Raw genomic sequence first — 16520 nt, forward strand, 5'->3', positions numbered from 1 at the left:
GGGGGGGCTGGGCGAGGCGGGACACGTCGTCGGGGAGTCCACCGTCATCCCCCTTCCCCTTATACCCCTAGTGCCCACATCATTACCCTCCTTTTCTTTGCAGGGTCGTTTGCCCTTGCGAGCTTCCTAGATGAACTGTTGAACCTTACGAATCTCTTATTTATTCAGGCATGATTAAGGACTACGCAGAAACAATAATGAGAAAAAAATCATCGGTAGCTTCCTGGTACATTGTTTTGGGCTGATGACTTATATCGCGTTACGCGAATCGCACTGACGACGAACCCTAGACCGCGTGTACCTCCTCGACAGAAAATATAGCAAGACAGATCTTTATCAGCGTCAATCGGCTTATCAGAACTGGAACTGGAACGTCATAATGGCAATCTTTATCAAAACCGGAACAGCGATCGGCAACGGGAAACTTTTACATTCGGGTAGACAGCCATCTTACTGTCTAAAAAGGAAATACATAGTTATTTGCACTATGAGTATCCATATCCATTTGGGACGCCAGGGTGGCTACGTCGTGCGTATTACAACTTTTGTAGTTGAACTGTGCCGCACGCAGGCGTGCGTGCGGGCAGTGCGGGTTACCTATCCGGTCGGGAGTCGTGCTAAGGCGCCGTGGTCAGCGACGATAGGCAAACCCACCCACATGCCTGCATGCGGTACAGTCACTGCAGAAGTAGCGGGTTTCGTCGTATAGTGGGTGATCTCATCAGTACCCCGCCGCTCTGGCCAGTGGCCGCCGTGGCCGGGCCCGCGGTCGTTCCCCAATCTATCGCCAGTATATCAGGCACGACTTAAAGCGGCGTCGCACTTTTGTTGGCACTCCCCTCCCCCTCTCGACATGGCCTTATCGCTCTCGGCGCAGGCGTAAAAGACGAAAGCTAGACGTGCGCGCATTTGCCGATATTGTATCTGGAGATGCTCACAACAGCTGATACGACGCGTCACCCGTGCCCCCTCCCTCCCTTCGGCCTAAGAGGTAAAGGCAAAAATAATTTTACAGACCACGAGCTCTTATGCAATGAACGCACGGACAGCAGTACGTAGTGGCGTGGCAGTGCCTATATTGGCAAAATCACTGCCAAAAAAAATCTAGGTGTGGGCGCATATGTTGCCTACTTTCAGGCGTCTCATTTGGGACGTGGGGAGGGGAGGGGGGGGGGCTTGCCCCATTCAAACCACCCTTGCCCTCATCAGGTGGTTGGTTAAGCAGATCTGAGCATCTTCGTTGTGAGGAAAAGTGAAAAGCGTCAGTGGCGTAGGAAACGTCGAGTTTTCGGGCTCAGCTGACCCCCCCCCCGATCCCCCAGAACAACAAAGTATAGGTTACGTAGGCCTATTAAGAAATGGACTAACAAAATCACTGAAATGAATTAAAAGACAGCAAAGTAGTGGCAAAAAAATCGTGAATTCGGTGGACGTTCAATGGACGCCAGCAACGGTTATCGTGGATACCCATTCAAGGTAAAGATCTGCATTTCTTTCACACTGCTCAACCTCCCTATTAAAAAAATGGTAATTGGCCCCCAAATTTCTAAAATATTCATACGCTCCTAGAGCGCCCCATCCTAAAAGCCGTACCATCTCGCCCGCCATCGCTTTTTCTGACTGTGCTGTACTTCCCTCCGTCCTCAGCCCCTTCCCACCCTGTTTTGACCAGAGCCAACAGTGGCACCCCTACCGGCACCCTAGCGGCATAATGTGCTAACGGCGGCTTGTGCGGTTTAGCTTTGACTTTCATTGCAATGGCTTCGTCCGAACTTTTCTCTTTACACCGCCCGTCGCCGCTGTCGCCCTTTCTCCCTTTGCGCGTTGCGGCCCGGGGCGGGCGGGGCTGTCCGGTCCGTGTTGTTGCGGTGGTGGTTCCACTCGGCCTACCCAGCCCCCACTGCTACTGCCGCAACAGCTGCCTCACGGCCAGTGACCCCTCGATCATCCCTAACCCTCCGACATAGACCATTCCCATGGCAGTTTTTCGTTTCTGTAGTGACTGAAAGTCAACAGACTTGGTGTCCTAGGCCGCGCCATGAACGTCGCGAGTGGTTTGCAACGATCTGCGGCGGCCGCCGGGAAATAAAACTGTATGACTCATCTTTTACCCTTGTGTTGTTGGCGGTACTGTGGCTCTCACTACATCGAGCAACGAATTGTTACCAAACAAAGTAGCCCCGCCACATATCATTTTAAGGAACTCTTGTTGACCAAGTGTAGTGTTTACCTCGCAACTGTCAAGAAAAATTACCTAGTCGCTTCGGTTATCAAGCGCATTATTTTTTAGCGTATTGGGCAGTATCGGCCATAGCGGCAAGTGGTTGGTTGTAGCCGTGCGCTAAGTTAATAGGGTTGGGAAGATGGCGGCCGCTGGTGGTGGTAGTGGAGAATAGCCAAGTCCGTCTCTCCTTCGTTAAAGCAATGTTGGTGTGTTCGTCGTGTACCCGCAACGCGTTGGCTGTGAAGAGTTCTTGATAGTCGGTGTGAAGTGGACCTGTGGAAAAGTGCAGCCGGAGGGGCATGGTTGAATGGCTAGGGCCCCGAGCCCGATACCCGGACTCGCAGGCCTAGGCCTTGGCCCACAGGCTTTACCCGAACAGTCTTTTTGTGCACGAGTGGTCCATTAGGCTGTCGTTGACGCCCTGTGTGTGATACAGTATGCAGAAACGTGAAGGAAGAGACAGAGAGAAGGATAGCAACCGCGAGGAAGCAAACAAACGAGTATCCAGGTCAAGCGCAGGCGGAGGAGGCGGCGGCCGGAGTGCCATGCATACTAGTCGGCACAGCATGTCCTCCAGCTCGGGGATTCTTATGGTGGGCCCCAACTTCCGAGTTGGAAAGAAAATAGGATGCGGGAACTTCGGGGAGCTAAGACTGGGTAAGTTTTTCTTCGTCGCTACGTTCCTGAGGTTCCCAGGGACCTCAGTGCGTGTACTGGACCCCCTCCCCCGTCACCTTGCATAGGTTAGACCCAACCCCTTGACAGGTGCTCCTGCACCGAGCCTGTATAATAATTGTGGCTGTCAAGCTTCTATTGCCTGTAACTGGGGTTACATCCGAACCTCCGTTCCTGCAACCTTCGTTGTACACTCTCTCCCTGTGTTTTGATGAATGTTTCGTGATTGCATGTATGTTTGTGTGTCTGTGAAGAGTACCCATTGACTCCATTTGTTGAGTATAATGCTAATTAAAAACCAGTTATTTACTTTATTCGTGATGCATACCTTCCTTGATTTTGTTTCCTGAATGTCTTATGTAGCTTTTATGACAAAACAGACTTAATTGTTGTTTTTTAGAGTAATAACCACTATTCTTGATGGGCTCCTTGTTCCCCCTTTAATCCAATTCCCATCTCTCATTTAAACTACATTACAGTTGTATGTATGTGTGTATATATGTATTATATATGTATGTATGGTACTGACAGGCCCATTTTTGATTCCCATCTCAGTCCCCATTACCTGCATTCAAGAGAATAAAATTTAAACTAAATTTCATCTCTCGGAAAAATTTAATGTGGCCAAGTGGCATTGAAGTGGATTCCGTCATTTTATGTGGCATTTGCCGGCATTTGCCACTTAAAATGACCAAACTCACTTCTATGCCACTTTTTCTCTTCAAATTTTTCACTCGGTTGTTATTTATAAAATCCTCTTAGCTGGTTTTTCTACCCTGAAAATATTGTTTTGTACTTAAATGTATCATTCCTTTTTTTTTTTTAACAGGCAAAAACCTTTACAACAACGAACATGTAGCCATAAAAATGGTAGGTTTGCCTCACTTGTGACTTGTTTGACTTTTATACTCATTGTATTGACTAAATTAATATTTATTACCTTCCTTCCAGGAACCAATGAAGTCAAAGGCCCCACAACTTCATTTGGAGTATAGGTTTTACAAGCTGCTAGGATCTCATGGTAAGTTGCTTGAGGATCAAATCTTGTAATTGTAATGTATTCTTTTGATGTCCATATTCTAAAACTCATGAAAGTTCAAGATTAACAATACAAACTTAGCATTTAGCTTCACAGACTGTACAATGCATATGTCACCCCATCCTTTCCTTATCCTCACTACCCTTTTAAAGATGAATGCCACAGTTTTCGCATATTGTTATGGCTTTTGTTTTCTTTTTCTTTTTGTCCAACCTGCTCAATTTTGAAAAACAGCAATTGGTGTAGATTGTGCACTTGTGCCATTTCCATGGACCTAAACTTTCATTTTGAACTAATTGACAAGTGTGCAAATACTGGAACTATGTTTTTGACTTAATAACTATTGATCAGTTGACTATCATCAGCCCTTTAGCAATCCTATTTATTTACTGTTGGCTTGCAAGATACTTGTTGCAATTGTCCTTGGAAGTTTTATTTTCAATCCTGGTGGGTGTGTTTAAATTGTACTGCTGTAGTGGCACAGCTAACTGTCATAGTTTTGATCTATCTGAACACATGGAACTTTCATATTAAGTGAATGGTACACAAAGGGAAGAAACAGAACAGTGATGGGGGTGCATGCATGTACTGCAAGCAGGTGGATTGTCTTCACGAGTGGAAGGGGCTGTTCAAGAAGCTAAGAAAAGAGACTTGGATGACTTACATCAAGACGGCGAGACTCGGGTGCCGGGTATGTGGATCGCTTGTTTCGCTGCTCTGACACACATACACACCGCTGGTTTTGTGACCAATTATATGTCTTCATGAAGGTTTATAGATACAGTATAGTTCTTAGTATGGAATCTATCCTGTTTTGCTATGTATATGTGAATTTTACGAGGAAAAAGGCTAGATTTTTTTGTGAGGTAATTGTTTTAGCTGCTGAGGTTTTGACGTAATGGTTATTGTCGGGTTTACTGCTTATTATCCAGACCAATTCAGTGGCTTTCAGTGCCCACTGGAAGTATATTTCTGTTAATCTTAACACCATAGGTCACTACTCCTTAATGTATTCCAATCAAACGTTATTGCCCATGTTCTTATTTTAAGATCCCTTCCACTAGTTTTGGACCATGTCACTGTTAACTTACGCTTACAAGAAACAATGACCATTAAACATCATACTTTATCAATTGTTTCATAGCACACACTTAACTTCAAACATTCTTTGCTGCTAGATGCTAGATGTCCTGGTCCTTGTAAGTTTTATGGAAGGATCTCAACTTTCAATTTCAGAAAGTGCAGAAACATAAATTTGTTGTCATTTATTTGTATTTAGCAAAGCACACCATTTGCTTGAGTGATGTGTGTTTGACAATTGTTTTTTTCTCATTTAAATGGAGTTTTGTTGTGAGTGTCAGATTTCTGGAGCACTATACTAATGCACTTAAGTAATGGAATTTAATTTAGTTATTCATTTGTATCTACAGTTTGAAATTTAAAAAGAGAAATTGAGGGAGGTTTTAATTTGCTGATTGAAAGGAAAAGTATCTTGCATGTCCAGCTTACAAATGATTTCTTAGAATTGCAAGTCACTCATTTTGGGGTTGTGTTATATAATCCCCATCCCTTAGTAGTGATCTCATTGCCTATCTTGTTTCAAAGGATTTATTACTTTTATGATTGCATGAAAATCTATAAGCTAACTTTGTCCAGTCCTTGTGTTTGAAAAATATTTTCTGATCTCTAGCATCTCTGATGATATTTTTTGACAATATTTTGATAAATTGGTATTTTATTATGAGGTATACATTCAAGATAGTTTTTCTGCGTTTGGGGAAGGAATATTGATAAAATCATAATTAAAATGGAACATATAATCTGCCTGGATTTGTTGAACTTAAGGTTTTTGCAATTATGTATTTTTATGGTGGCAGATTATTTCACCTGATTATTGGAGTTGAAGTCATGTGTTGGATTGGCCAGTCTGGGATAGATTGATTTAATATAAGAGTGCTTGTAGGTTCTTTATTTTGAGGTTTTTGTGCCTTCCCCCTCCTCCTTCCCCCCCACTATTCATTAATGATAGAATCAAAAGCTAATTTTGTTTTTTTGTTCGACCTTTATGAAACAATGCGTTAGTAACTAGGGTTGGGATTTAAAATCTGTTAAAATATATTTCATTCATGAAAATATTATAGGATAATTGACCTTAGTGCTTTATTGTAGTTGCATGAAATGCACCTCAAAGCACTATGTGCCAGTTAATGCTGGAACAAGATGTGCCTCAAATTTTAGTTTGGGTTTCATGCGGTCAACTGAAGTTTATGTGAATCATAACACTGGATTTCTCTTGGTCAGCAGAAGGCATCCCAGAAGTATACTACTTCGGTCCCTGTGGTAAATATAATGCCCTTGTCATGGAGCTCTTGGGACCTAGCCTAGAGGACCTATTTGAGGTTTGTGGCAGGCGCTTTTCATTGAAGACTGTGCTCATGATAGCCACCCAACTGGTATGTTTTTGGAGGTCAAAGTAAAGCTGATTTCTCACTTCTTTCTTTTTCTGATCTAATCTAATATTGTTTTACAAATGTATTACAGCTCCATAGGATAGAATATGTGCACACTAGGCATTTAATCTACAGAGATGTGAAGCCAGAGAACTTCCTCATAGGGCGATGTACTAACAAAAAAGATAAAGTAATCCATATTATAGGTAAGTTTGCAACTATGGCTTCCTTCAGATTCTCATGCTTATTCTGCTGGTTTGCTTCATTAACCTTTTGTTGTTGTAGATTTTGGATTGGCCAAGGAATACATAGACTTAGACACGAACAAGCATATTCCCTACCGGGAACACAAAAGTCTGACTGGAACAGCAAGATACATGAGCATAAATACTCACCTCGGGAAAGGTAATTTTCTGTGTATTATTGTCCTCTATCAAAAGCAAGTCATATTGAATTATTTTCATTAGTTGAAATCAAAAAATGCATTTTTCTGCATGCTATTTTTTTGTTTTTTCTACCTTAGAACAAAGTCGGCGTGATGATTTGGAAGCCTTAGGACACATGTTTATGTATTTTCTGCGTGGAAGCCTTCCATGGCAAGGTCTGAAAGCAGACACTCTAAAAGAACGGTATCAAAAAATAGGGGATACTAAAAGAGCAACTCCTATCGAGTCATTGTGTGAAGGGCACCCTGGTAAAAATCTAATGTGTTAGCAATATCCTTGTATTTTGATAGAATTTATAATAATTATACTTTCAACTTTTACAGAGGAAATGGCTACATATCTTCGATATGTCCGTCGCCTGGACTTCTTTGAAACTCCTGACTACGAGTACCTTAGAAAACTTTTCCAAGAGCTTTTTGAGAGAAGAGGATATGTTGATGATGGAGAATTTGATTGGACAGGAAAGACTATGGTAAGTGTAAATCTTTTCAGCTGGACATGTATTTCAGGTTGTGGGTTGCTGTGTCATTGCTGTTCATTTGGTGGCAATGTCCATTCATCTTTAACTTTCCTCAATTTCTGTTTCTCAACACCTATCTCTTGAACAGAAATTAATGAACAAACTGTTCCATCTCTTGTCTTACTTCACTTATGTTTCATAAAGTCTTTGCATGATTTTGCCTGTGTTGTAGAAATACTTTCTTCTCTTTCTGCATGCCTTTCTTCTGCTGTTCTGCTTGTAAGAGAATATGACAGCATATTTGCATGTTGGGCAGACACAAGACACATCTGATTTAGCCGCTGAAGCTGCACCAGATACATCTGCACTTGCACAACATCCCACTACTCAACATGAAGGAAACATTCAACCAATGTCCGATGGCATTCGAGAACCAAACATAGCCACTATTAAAGAAACTGACTACTTAAAAGAGTCTGTAAAAGAGACCACTCCAGAAGTCCCACAAGAAAACACCACTGTTAATGTTCATGAGTCTGCTCAAGATAAGCAGAAACTTGGCACAGGACCTAAACCAGAGAAGGTTCCTGATGTTGCTGCAATCTCTCCAGAGAGGATCCAGGCACCCTTGGAACCTTCTCCCCTCCATGTAATAGAAAATGTCAATGAAGAGGTATTTTGATCCATTTATTCTAATTGTACTCAAAAAGTACAACATTAATAGTATTAGTAAGATTAGGTTATTAAAAATAAAAAAGCATTGCATTGCAGCCAGTGCCTCCTGCAAGTGATGGTCAAATGTTGACTCCTCGACGACCACTGCCCCATGCTGATGGGGTCTCGTCTTTACAGATTCCTGCATCTCACTCAAATCCTACTGGTACCAATCCAAATCACAAGGGTCATAAGCAGACTACATCTGTCTCCCGAGCTCAAACCTCAGGTCAGGGCCGTCTTCACCAGCGCACAAGCTCCCGCGCAATCGCGACACGATCTCAAATTCATACTCCAACTCAATCTGTTCCTCAACATAAACCGCATCAGACAGCTCAGTCTTCTACTGTATCAGCACGACTGAAAGAGGATAAAACACATGGAACACAGAAGCCGTCCCGTCTCTAACATTTTCTCTTAAACTTTGGAATGATTAGTCTAAATTTCTTTTCTATTGCTTGTTACATGCAAGAAGTTCCCATTTTTGTATCTATAAAAGGTTGATTTGGTCCATACAATACTGTCATAATTTATATCCACTTTAAAATTTGTGTTTGTCAATCTGAATCTATCCTACGTGGAAGAGTTATTCATATGGCAGTGATTCCAGTTGTCATATTTTCATATTACTGGCTGTCTGTTAAGCATATCCATTTGGTAGTCCAATTTACAGTCTGATTACTCTTAACTCCTTGAAGTTAATTAACTGAATTGTAAAAAGCTGAATGCAGTAATTTTTTAGCCTTGCATTTTTCTTTTATTATTTTGATTGTAGATTATTTTGAAAGGTGGTTTTTATGGTCATTATTTCAGTTTGATGAAGTGTTTGACCAGAGTGTTAATAGTTTTTCAAAGTGGAAATCTACTCATAGTTTTTAATGTGCATGCTGCTTATTTCCTGCTATTAGCCTCCTAATTTCCATGCAATGAGACTTATCAGGGACGCCCCACCTTCAAACGTCGCCAAAAACAAATCTGACAAGGTCTGTATGTGTACTTTTGGATGTTCCCAAACCAGTTCCACACAGCATGTCATTTAGTTGTTTTCAGCTTTGTTGTTTGACTGTACCTTTCAGTTTTATTGTATGTAGCTCACATTTTGTCTAGCTTGTTATTAGTGTGACCACCTAGTGTTGTTTTTTTTTTTGTAATTATTCCTTTTTAATACCACTCTGTCTACTAAGTATAGTTTACTTTACTGCGGCTAAGTTTTTGTAGTTCTTGACTGTTCACTTTTTTTATTAATTTAAAGTTAATTTATTTCTACTAAGCTTTGTTCTTAATGTTAAGTTCTTAATGAGGCATTAAAATTGTCTTGAACTTGATGTGATTTATTGCTTGGTTTCTGGAAGTTAACAAACTTGTGGTGAAACTTGACCAGTCTTTAGTTATATATTACATATTGCATTTTGGTTTTATATATTAAGGGATGTTCAGTATCCATGTTCTGATTGCACCTTCTTATTCCACATATCGATCCTCTCTCACATATTTCTCTCTTGTCGATCAAGCTTTGTATTGCCTTTGGTAAAGTTGGTGGTATAGGCGTGAAGCAATCTGCCAGCCACTGAAGTTCAGTTGCTTCTGTCTTGTGGTGTGTGGCGATCAATACATGGTATTGTCTAAATTTCATGTATCTTCAAAGCAGCCTTTGTCATGAAATTTACATCATTATTGCTGTTAAAAGAAGAAAAAGTCACCAATGCTATTTTAAAATTTGATACTTATCTTGGAACAAACTGATATCTCAATTTGCTGAACTGGAGTAAATTACTTATATTCATTGATTTTGACAACTGCTCTATCTTTTTGTTGTATTCCATTTCTAATAAAAGAATGTTTATTTGTGTCAGCAGTCAACGCCCGTTGGATCACTGCAGACTGGCCACGAAATTGTCACATCACCAAATAGAGATAGGGTTCCTGCAGCCAGCAAGGTAAGAATCTTTTATAGATTATTTTATACAATTATGGAAGCAGTACTGAACTGGCTTTGTGGTGGAAAGGGTTGTTTTCCTGTTTTACTCCTGTCCTCTTTTCCCCCCAATCACCCCCTGTAGACAACTCTTTTTCTTTTTTGTTTACCGAAGTGGGCTATGTCTTATCATTGCTCTACAGGGGGATGAAATTGATTTTGAGGACACGGAGGACGACGTTCTGCTTGTCGTTCAGGTCAGAAATGTCGAACATGATGTAGGTCTTCTTCCCCTCTCTTGAGTTTCCTGCTGTCTAGAGAAAGTCCAAGAATATATTTTCCTGTTTTGTTTCTTTTTTTCCTTCCAGAAATATTTTGATTGAAAGTTCCTGTACATATGTTTATTATATCCCATTTTGTTAGCAAGCCCCACTTTTTTGTTTACATGCACTTGTTTGTTTGTCATGTGTCAAGTTTCTAAAGAATGACTACAGTTTAGAAGACTGTATACTTTTCCTGTAATGCCTGTAGATTTGGGATGTAGTCCCCAAGTGAAACAAAATTTTATTTGTTGTTTCTTAAACCTCTCTAAACACCTGTGAAAGTTCTTTCCAATTATATTTAAAGAGTGGGTAATTTCTTTAGCATTACAGCAGAAGAATTGTTCAATCAACCTGTTAATCAGTATGCACTCCCTCTAGCAAAGATTTGAAAGCTTAAAAACTTTCTTGATCTAATCAAGTTGTTTTTTTTTTTTGCAGGGAGCAGCTAAAGGTGTCCCTGCATGGCCAGATGTACCAAATAAACAGCCTAACAATACTCTTGGTAACCTTACTCCTGCTGACAGACATGGTTCTGTACAGGTATGTAATTCGCATATTTATTTCTTTTGTTTTCTTAGTACCTCAGACAAGGTTCAAACAACAATATTTCTTTTGTAAATAGGTTGTGAGCTCCACTAATGGTGAACTTGCTAATGATGATCCAACTGCCGGTCATTCAAATACACCTATCACTGCAGCTGCTGAAGTAGAAATTGTGGATGAAACAAAGTAAGTAGTTTGGCTTTCAACACCTGTTCCAAATGTTTTCAATACTGACGTTATCTTTTAATCTTTTGTCTCGTCAGGTGTTGCTGCTTTTTCAAACGCAGGAAGAAGAAGTCTGGACGTCAGAAATGACTATCAGTAGTTGAGTGCAGTCCGGAAAGAGAAGCAGTGACTCTCTTGAGGGCTACAAGCCACTCAAATTCACGGGACAGCATCCTCAACAATCCAAACCCTGTGCAAAACTAAGTCGAGAAAGTGAAATCAAGGCAATCTTTTGAGAAGATGGAGTGTGTGTCTGTGTGAATGTTATTGCATGTAAGAGTTTATTTAAACTCAAGAAATCATTGAGACATTTGTGTGTATGAGATTGCTTTTGTATATTTTAACTAATAATGTATTGCATTTTATTGGCTGTATGTTAAATGATATAAAATTCTGGCTACAAATCCCTGTTAACGTCAGCTCAGAATCTTAAATCTCTACAAACTGATCACTTTTATTTAATATCTAATCCTGTGGGATAGAATAGCTTCTTTTTCCATCAATTATGAAATTCCCTTTAATTGATCAGTTTTGTACAGAAAATTCTTTAATGATTTATTTGTTTTACCTTTATTGTATATATAAGATATTTTATGATGGCTTTTAGTGATTGCAACATGCGCATTTTGATTTAGAGATGTGGGCTGCAGATAGTAGCATTGACTGTGCAGCGTTTGTACTGTGATGAACTCACTGAAGTTTTCAGAAAACTGAAACTTCCTTAGCTAAAGCTAAAATCATGAAGTGGTTAGTCACTGAGTTAATCATCTTAAATTGGCTCAGCCTACAAATGCTGTGCATTATCATGTCTTATCATAGGGTTTACACTGTTTGTGTTCAGATGTAAAGAATACTGTTGCAAAAATACAGACCATTCTCGGGTTTTTATTTGGTGCTTTTTTCTGTACTGTTTTCTCTCTCACCCTACTACTTCCATCATTGTTGCTTTGAGTTATTTTCTTTGAATTCAGTGTTATTGAAACTAAAACCAAAATTTTGATTCTTAAGCTCAGGGAGCCAGAACTGAGGAATTCTTATCCCATTTAACATTAGTCTCTAGGAAAGCTGCTAAGCGAAACTTTCCTTTTTTGCACTTTCCCAAATGTTAACTGCATTATTGCATTTGTAATGTTTAATATAGGTTCTTTACCTTCACTTGCTTGTAAACAAAAGTAAGTAGCTTATTTTGAGAAGTTTTGCTAGTGATATTTTTTGTTAGTCATGGTCATGATCTGGTACAGGCCTGGTGCAGGAGGCAGCTGACATATGTGACTGTTACCCTGTACACACTGAGCTTAGAATATCAGGTGTTCAGTGATTCTGTTGTTACATCTGTCCACTTATGTTGATTTAATGTTACTTCTATGTGAAAAGAAAAGGTAAAAGACACTGATCTGCTATGAGCAAACATGTTATATACCAGTAGAAACAAATTGTGTAAGTGAGGCTTTTTTTAAAAATAAAATCTTCTTGTTTTTTCTCTTATGATTGGCTGTGTGTGTGCGCGCGCATGTGTATGAATGAGAGAGTATCAGATTTTTAATTAGTTAACTTGTTAAGTGTGAACATTAAATCATGTCAAAATGGTGTGAGAATGAGAAACAGACTATGCTGAGGATCTTTTTGTACATATGAAATTGGAAGTTTATTGTACTCGACATTGAATTTCTTGTAATGAAGGGTATAAGAGGTGCTGTTGGGCTCAATCTTCAGACAGGTTTTATTATGTAGCATGTTCCAAAAATTAATTTATGACCTGGGTAAATCTTCCAGTGAAACTGTATGAAGGCAATTGCCTTTATTCTTTTCTCTCACCCTGCTACCATAACTCCCATTTTTACGCTGTTTCTTTAAATATCTGGTCTATTATTCTCCAGGACGAGACAGGAAAGACTGCTGGTAATTTGGCATTCCTACATTAATGAGTTTGCCCAGGTCTGGCTACAGTTGTTTGGGTGAGAACAATTTTTATATGATCAAAATTTGCTGTCTCTGCAATCTTGTTTGTGAACGACTTTATGTAATGTGAATGTGCACTTACGACTATTTTTTATCATCAATGACTTCTCTGAGTAGATTAAACAAATTTCCTTTGCATCAGCGTTTACATAAATTTCCCTTTCGTGCCAAATGTTTAAGGAATTTTATCTGGAAAAGTAGCTACCTCCGGTCTCCTGCTCCTGCTTAACTATATATCTCCATCCTCTTCTTTGTTATGATAAGGGTTAATTCTCTGCCTTGAGCAATTCTCATCACTACAATTAAAGAAGCTTAGTGAATTGGTTGCTTGATACACTTTTGTAACTATGCAATATTATTTTGATCATTTTTTTTACCTTTTCATTTTTTGATCAGTGAGAAAAAATTAGGAAATAAAATTGCTTATTGAAAGAGGGGGAAGCAAACAAGCAGTGATCTCTATTTTCATTCCAAAGATTGGTGGCGAGATTCTGCTCAACTTTTATGAAATTGAACTCCAGGTCACCTGTAGGTTGGGATATCTTCAAATTTAAAGTAACAATGTCGAACTTTTATTTTAAAGCTTTATCTTGTAAAGAAAGGCACACATGTACTTGAAAATACAGTATCAGTTTATTCAACAATTCTTATATTTGTCTAAAGAATCAGAACCTTAAGTCATGGTTGTAATTGCTTACAAATATTTGATAATGTTACATATTTACATCTGCTTACCCTCACAGACCAACCCATTATCTTCATAATGCTGTGTGGGCTAACTTGTAAATGTGCTTGCTTCTTGCTTTTTAATCTTGAGGGTTAGTATTATTCACTCAACAAGTGATACATTTTCTCTTTGAGTTCTACCGAATAAGCTTACAGAAATTGACTGATTTTTATTAGGGGCTTGGTAGGTATTCTCTGTTTTTTATGCTTGTGTGATAGATAAGCCCTTGTAGAAAAAAATCTTCAAGTAAAAGAAACTTCTGAAGTTTTATAAGCATTTGTTTCCTACTCTGATATTAAAAATTTTAACAAGAAGATTACGTCCAATTAATAATTGAGGCTGCTCTTTGAGAGCATTGGCGCAAATTCATGAGCTCATCTTTGGCATTCTGCATTACTAAAATTTGTCATGGTTTTGTCTACTTTTCTATCCTTTTCTGTTTTGGAGATAGCTTGTAGATCTTAATGGTGGAGGAAATTCTTCAACCTGTAGTAAGATTTTTTTTTTTTTTTTTAAGCTATTTTATGTTCCTTTGTAATCCTAATAATAACTAGTGCAGGTTAGCTCCAGTTCATCCTCCTTGTGGCGACTGATTCTTTTAGTTATGCTTGCTGAGCTATAAATTAATTTAGACTGTGATTGTTATGCACCTTCTTGCATGCAAAACCATGGCTTTCTTTGAAACAATTTTGATACCTTTGTTTCTGTTTTTCCTAATCTATGTTTTATGTATGTATTGTGTATTGTTTGGTGCACATTAATTTACTTAATTGTGGTACCTGCAGAGCTAAGTGTTTAGGGTATTGTCGTCTTACCTTGAACTTTGTCGGGAGGATTGAGATGCCAACAGCCCATGTCCTCTGAAAGATTTTCTGGGTTAATGTGAATTTTGTACATAAGGTTTTTCATTTAATTATTTTGACACCAAAAAAATAAATTTGGTTGTGTCTTACAAAACATCATAGGCTTGTATGATCAATTCTAATTGTTTTAACTGTTGAAATGGTTTCAGATTCATCCAATAGCAAGAAAAAAAGCCATTGTACCAACATGTGTAAACAATCTTTCCTCACAGCTGACTAGCATTCATGCTTTATTTTATCTAAGACAATGCCCCCAAATACTGACCGTACTATGCATTTACTTCACCATTTGAAAGTTTTATTTTTGGTTTGAGGACAAAACTTTGGACAACTGTGTAAATTTTGAAAAGCAAACTTCTGTTACATAAGTTTAGATCTCATTGCACCCCTGTTTTAGCACGTAATGTCAGACAATTTTTTTCTATCCTTTTGTTTGCTATGTTGCGCTGCATGCTGTTCTTCTGAAATGTCCAATCAATGATCAATATTTTTGTATTTAATTTTGTTTCCATCACTATTATATTGTAGTATGGTTTGAGGACATAACAATGTAAATTTTGATGTTTTCTCTGCCCATTTTACATTTCATGTTAAGTTTTGTGAGCACAAGGTATGTTGTCATTGTTAACTGAACCGTTAATTCTACAGATTGACCTGCTAACAATTACACACATTTTGTGTAAATTGGCTTTATTTTGGATGGAGCGCAGCTGATTTGTGAATGGGCACTGCAACATATTCTTGGTTCAAGAACTTTAACCTATGTTTCTGAACTGGGCCCATGCTGTGATTTTATGAATGCTTAAATCTTGTCTGCTCATATGTATTTGACTCATTCCTGTCAGCTAGATTCATATTAAATTTCTAATCTTAGTGTGTGTGTATGCCTTTTAATTAAGAATGGAGGTCTGGTGCAAGTTTTGCCTCTGTGCTGACAGTTGTGTGTTGATATTGTGACATTATCCTGCTGTACTGAAGATGATAGGTCATTGACGATTAAATGTTTGTTTCTATTTTTTAAATATTAAGTCCAAGGTGAAGTCAAATGTACTGTTATGATATTCATTGTGTTTCCAATTATTGGCACATCCAAATAATGTCATTTTATTTTATTTTCTGTGCAAAGGACCTTTAAAAATCTCCTGCACATTTCCTTTGACATGCATTAATGCAGTATCCACCAGTGCCACCAGCAAGTGTCATTTCATAAACCTTGGATTGGAAATTAGAGGTCTACTCATGGCTGTGTTGGATTGTCTCACCCCACTCCCTCCCCAAGATTAGATGCCGATCTTGGAAGCATACAATATGTGAAAACAGACGTTTATTAATTAAAAAGTTAAAATCATTGTTCACATCTTCGTACTTTCTTGTACCTATTCATATCCATATATAGTCGTAGTCGGGGAGGTACGTGACTTGCGACAACTTTACGAGTAGGCTACGACCCAGCCAGAAATACCATCTCGTCACGTCTAAGGTGACCATTAACACGTCTAAATGGTCACCTGAGACGTCTATTAGATATGGCATCTCTGGCTGAGGATACGCATACGCCGTAGATCCGGCAAGTAGATCAGATCATCCAAAGGGAATCACCACACCACAACGCTGGACTTCCCTAGCTTCGCCGAGCATAGAACAATGCGGAAATCTGTGTAAGAATGCAAACGGTTCACACTCTAATCCCAATGAACACCGGGACAGAGATGAACACCTCATGCAGATCACTTAACTCTCTAATAGTGTGGTATTTATTTTCTACATTTTCGTCCCACCTGAAATTTGTCTTCCCTTCGCCCTGCGTGCCTCCCTCTCAAATCCCTCTGAATCCTTCCGATCCTGGCTTGAAATGGGTCACCCCCGCCCCCGCATACGAAGCCCAATAAATGCGTCAAAGACAAACACGTGCCGCTTCCTTTCCCCTAGACCGCAGCCTGCACTAGGCCTGCAGGCG

At 39.2% G+C, this 16520-nt stretch overlaps 2 protein-coding genes and 1 long non-coding RNA gene across 12 annotated transcripts in view; 2 read left to right on the plus strand and 1 right to left on the minus strand.

Moving 5' to 3' along the window:
• Positions 1 to 1907: 1907 nt before the first annotated feature.
• LOC113213244 (casein kinase I) overlaps positions 1908 to 16520 on the plus strand; it is a 101586-nt gene continuing 86973 nt past the window's right edge. Inside the window, exons 1-13 of one of the 10 annotated variants that reach the window (XM_052270827.1) lie at positions 1916 to 2881; positions 3729 to 3769; positions 3851 to 3920; positions 4537 to 4629; positions 6240 to 6391; positions 6480 to 6594; positions 6674 to 6793; positions 6912 to 7082; positions 7158 to 7306; positions 9862 to 9945; positions 10685 to 10786; positions 10869 to 10975; positions 11053 to 15918. In XM_052270827.1, the coding sequence (XP_052126787.1) occupies positions 2662 to 2881; positions 3729 to 3769; positions 3851 to 3920; positions 4537 to 4629; positions 6240 to 6391; positions 6480 to 6594; positions 6674 to 6793; positions 6912 to 7082; positions 7158 to 7306; positions 9862 to 9945; positions 10685 to 10786; positions 10869 to 10975; positions 11053 to 11104 (1476 nt within the window). In that variant the 5' untranslated portion in view covers positions 1916 to 2661 and the 3' untranslated portion in view covers positions 11105 to 15918. Of the gene's footprint in view, positions 2882 to 3728; positions 3770 to 3850; positions 3921 to 4533; positions 4630 to 6239; positions 6392 to 6479; positions 6595 to 6673; positions 6794 to 6911; positions 7083 to 7157; positions 7313 to 8916; positions 8992 to 9861; positions 9946 to 10684; positions 10787 to 10868; positions 10976 to 11052; positions 15919 to 16520 lie in introns of those variants that run through there. The other 9 variants (XM_052270825.1, XM_026432249.2, XM_052270828.1 and 6 more) reach the window with 9 other exon arrangements.
• On the plus strand, positions 7314 to 9852 carry LOC127750143 (uncharacterized). The gene is made up of 2 exons (XM_052270833.1): positions 7314 to 7967; positions 8066 to 9852. Exons 1-2 carry the CDS (start codon positions 7584 to 7586, stop codon positions 8414 to 8416), a joined length of 735 nt encoding a protein of 244 aa, XP_052126793.1. The 5' UTR covers positions 7314 to 7583; the 3' UTR covers positions 8417 to 9852.
• On the minus strand, positions 15873 to 16489 carry LOC113213247 (uncharacterized). The gene is made up of 2 exons (XR_003303757.2): positions 16342 to 16489; positions 15873 to 16217 (listed from the first exon to the last, which is right to left on the minus strand). It is a non-coding gene; the product is annotated as an uncharacterized LOC113213247 (long non-coding RNA).

This window comes from Frankliniella occidentalis, unplaced genomic scaffold (genome assembly GCF_000697945.3).
Source record: "Frankliniella occidentalis isolate FOCC.00 unplaced genomic scaffold, Focc_3.1 Scaffold140, whole genome shotgun sequence".
NCBI lineage: Eukaryota > Metazoa > Arthropoda > Insecta > Thysanoptera > Thripidae > Frankliniella > Frankliniella occidentalis.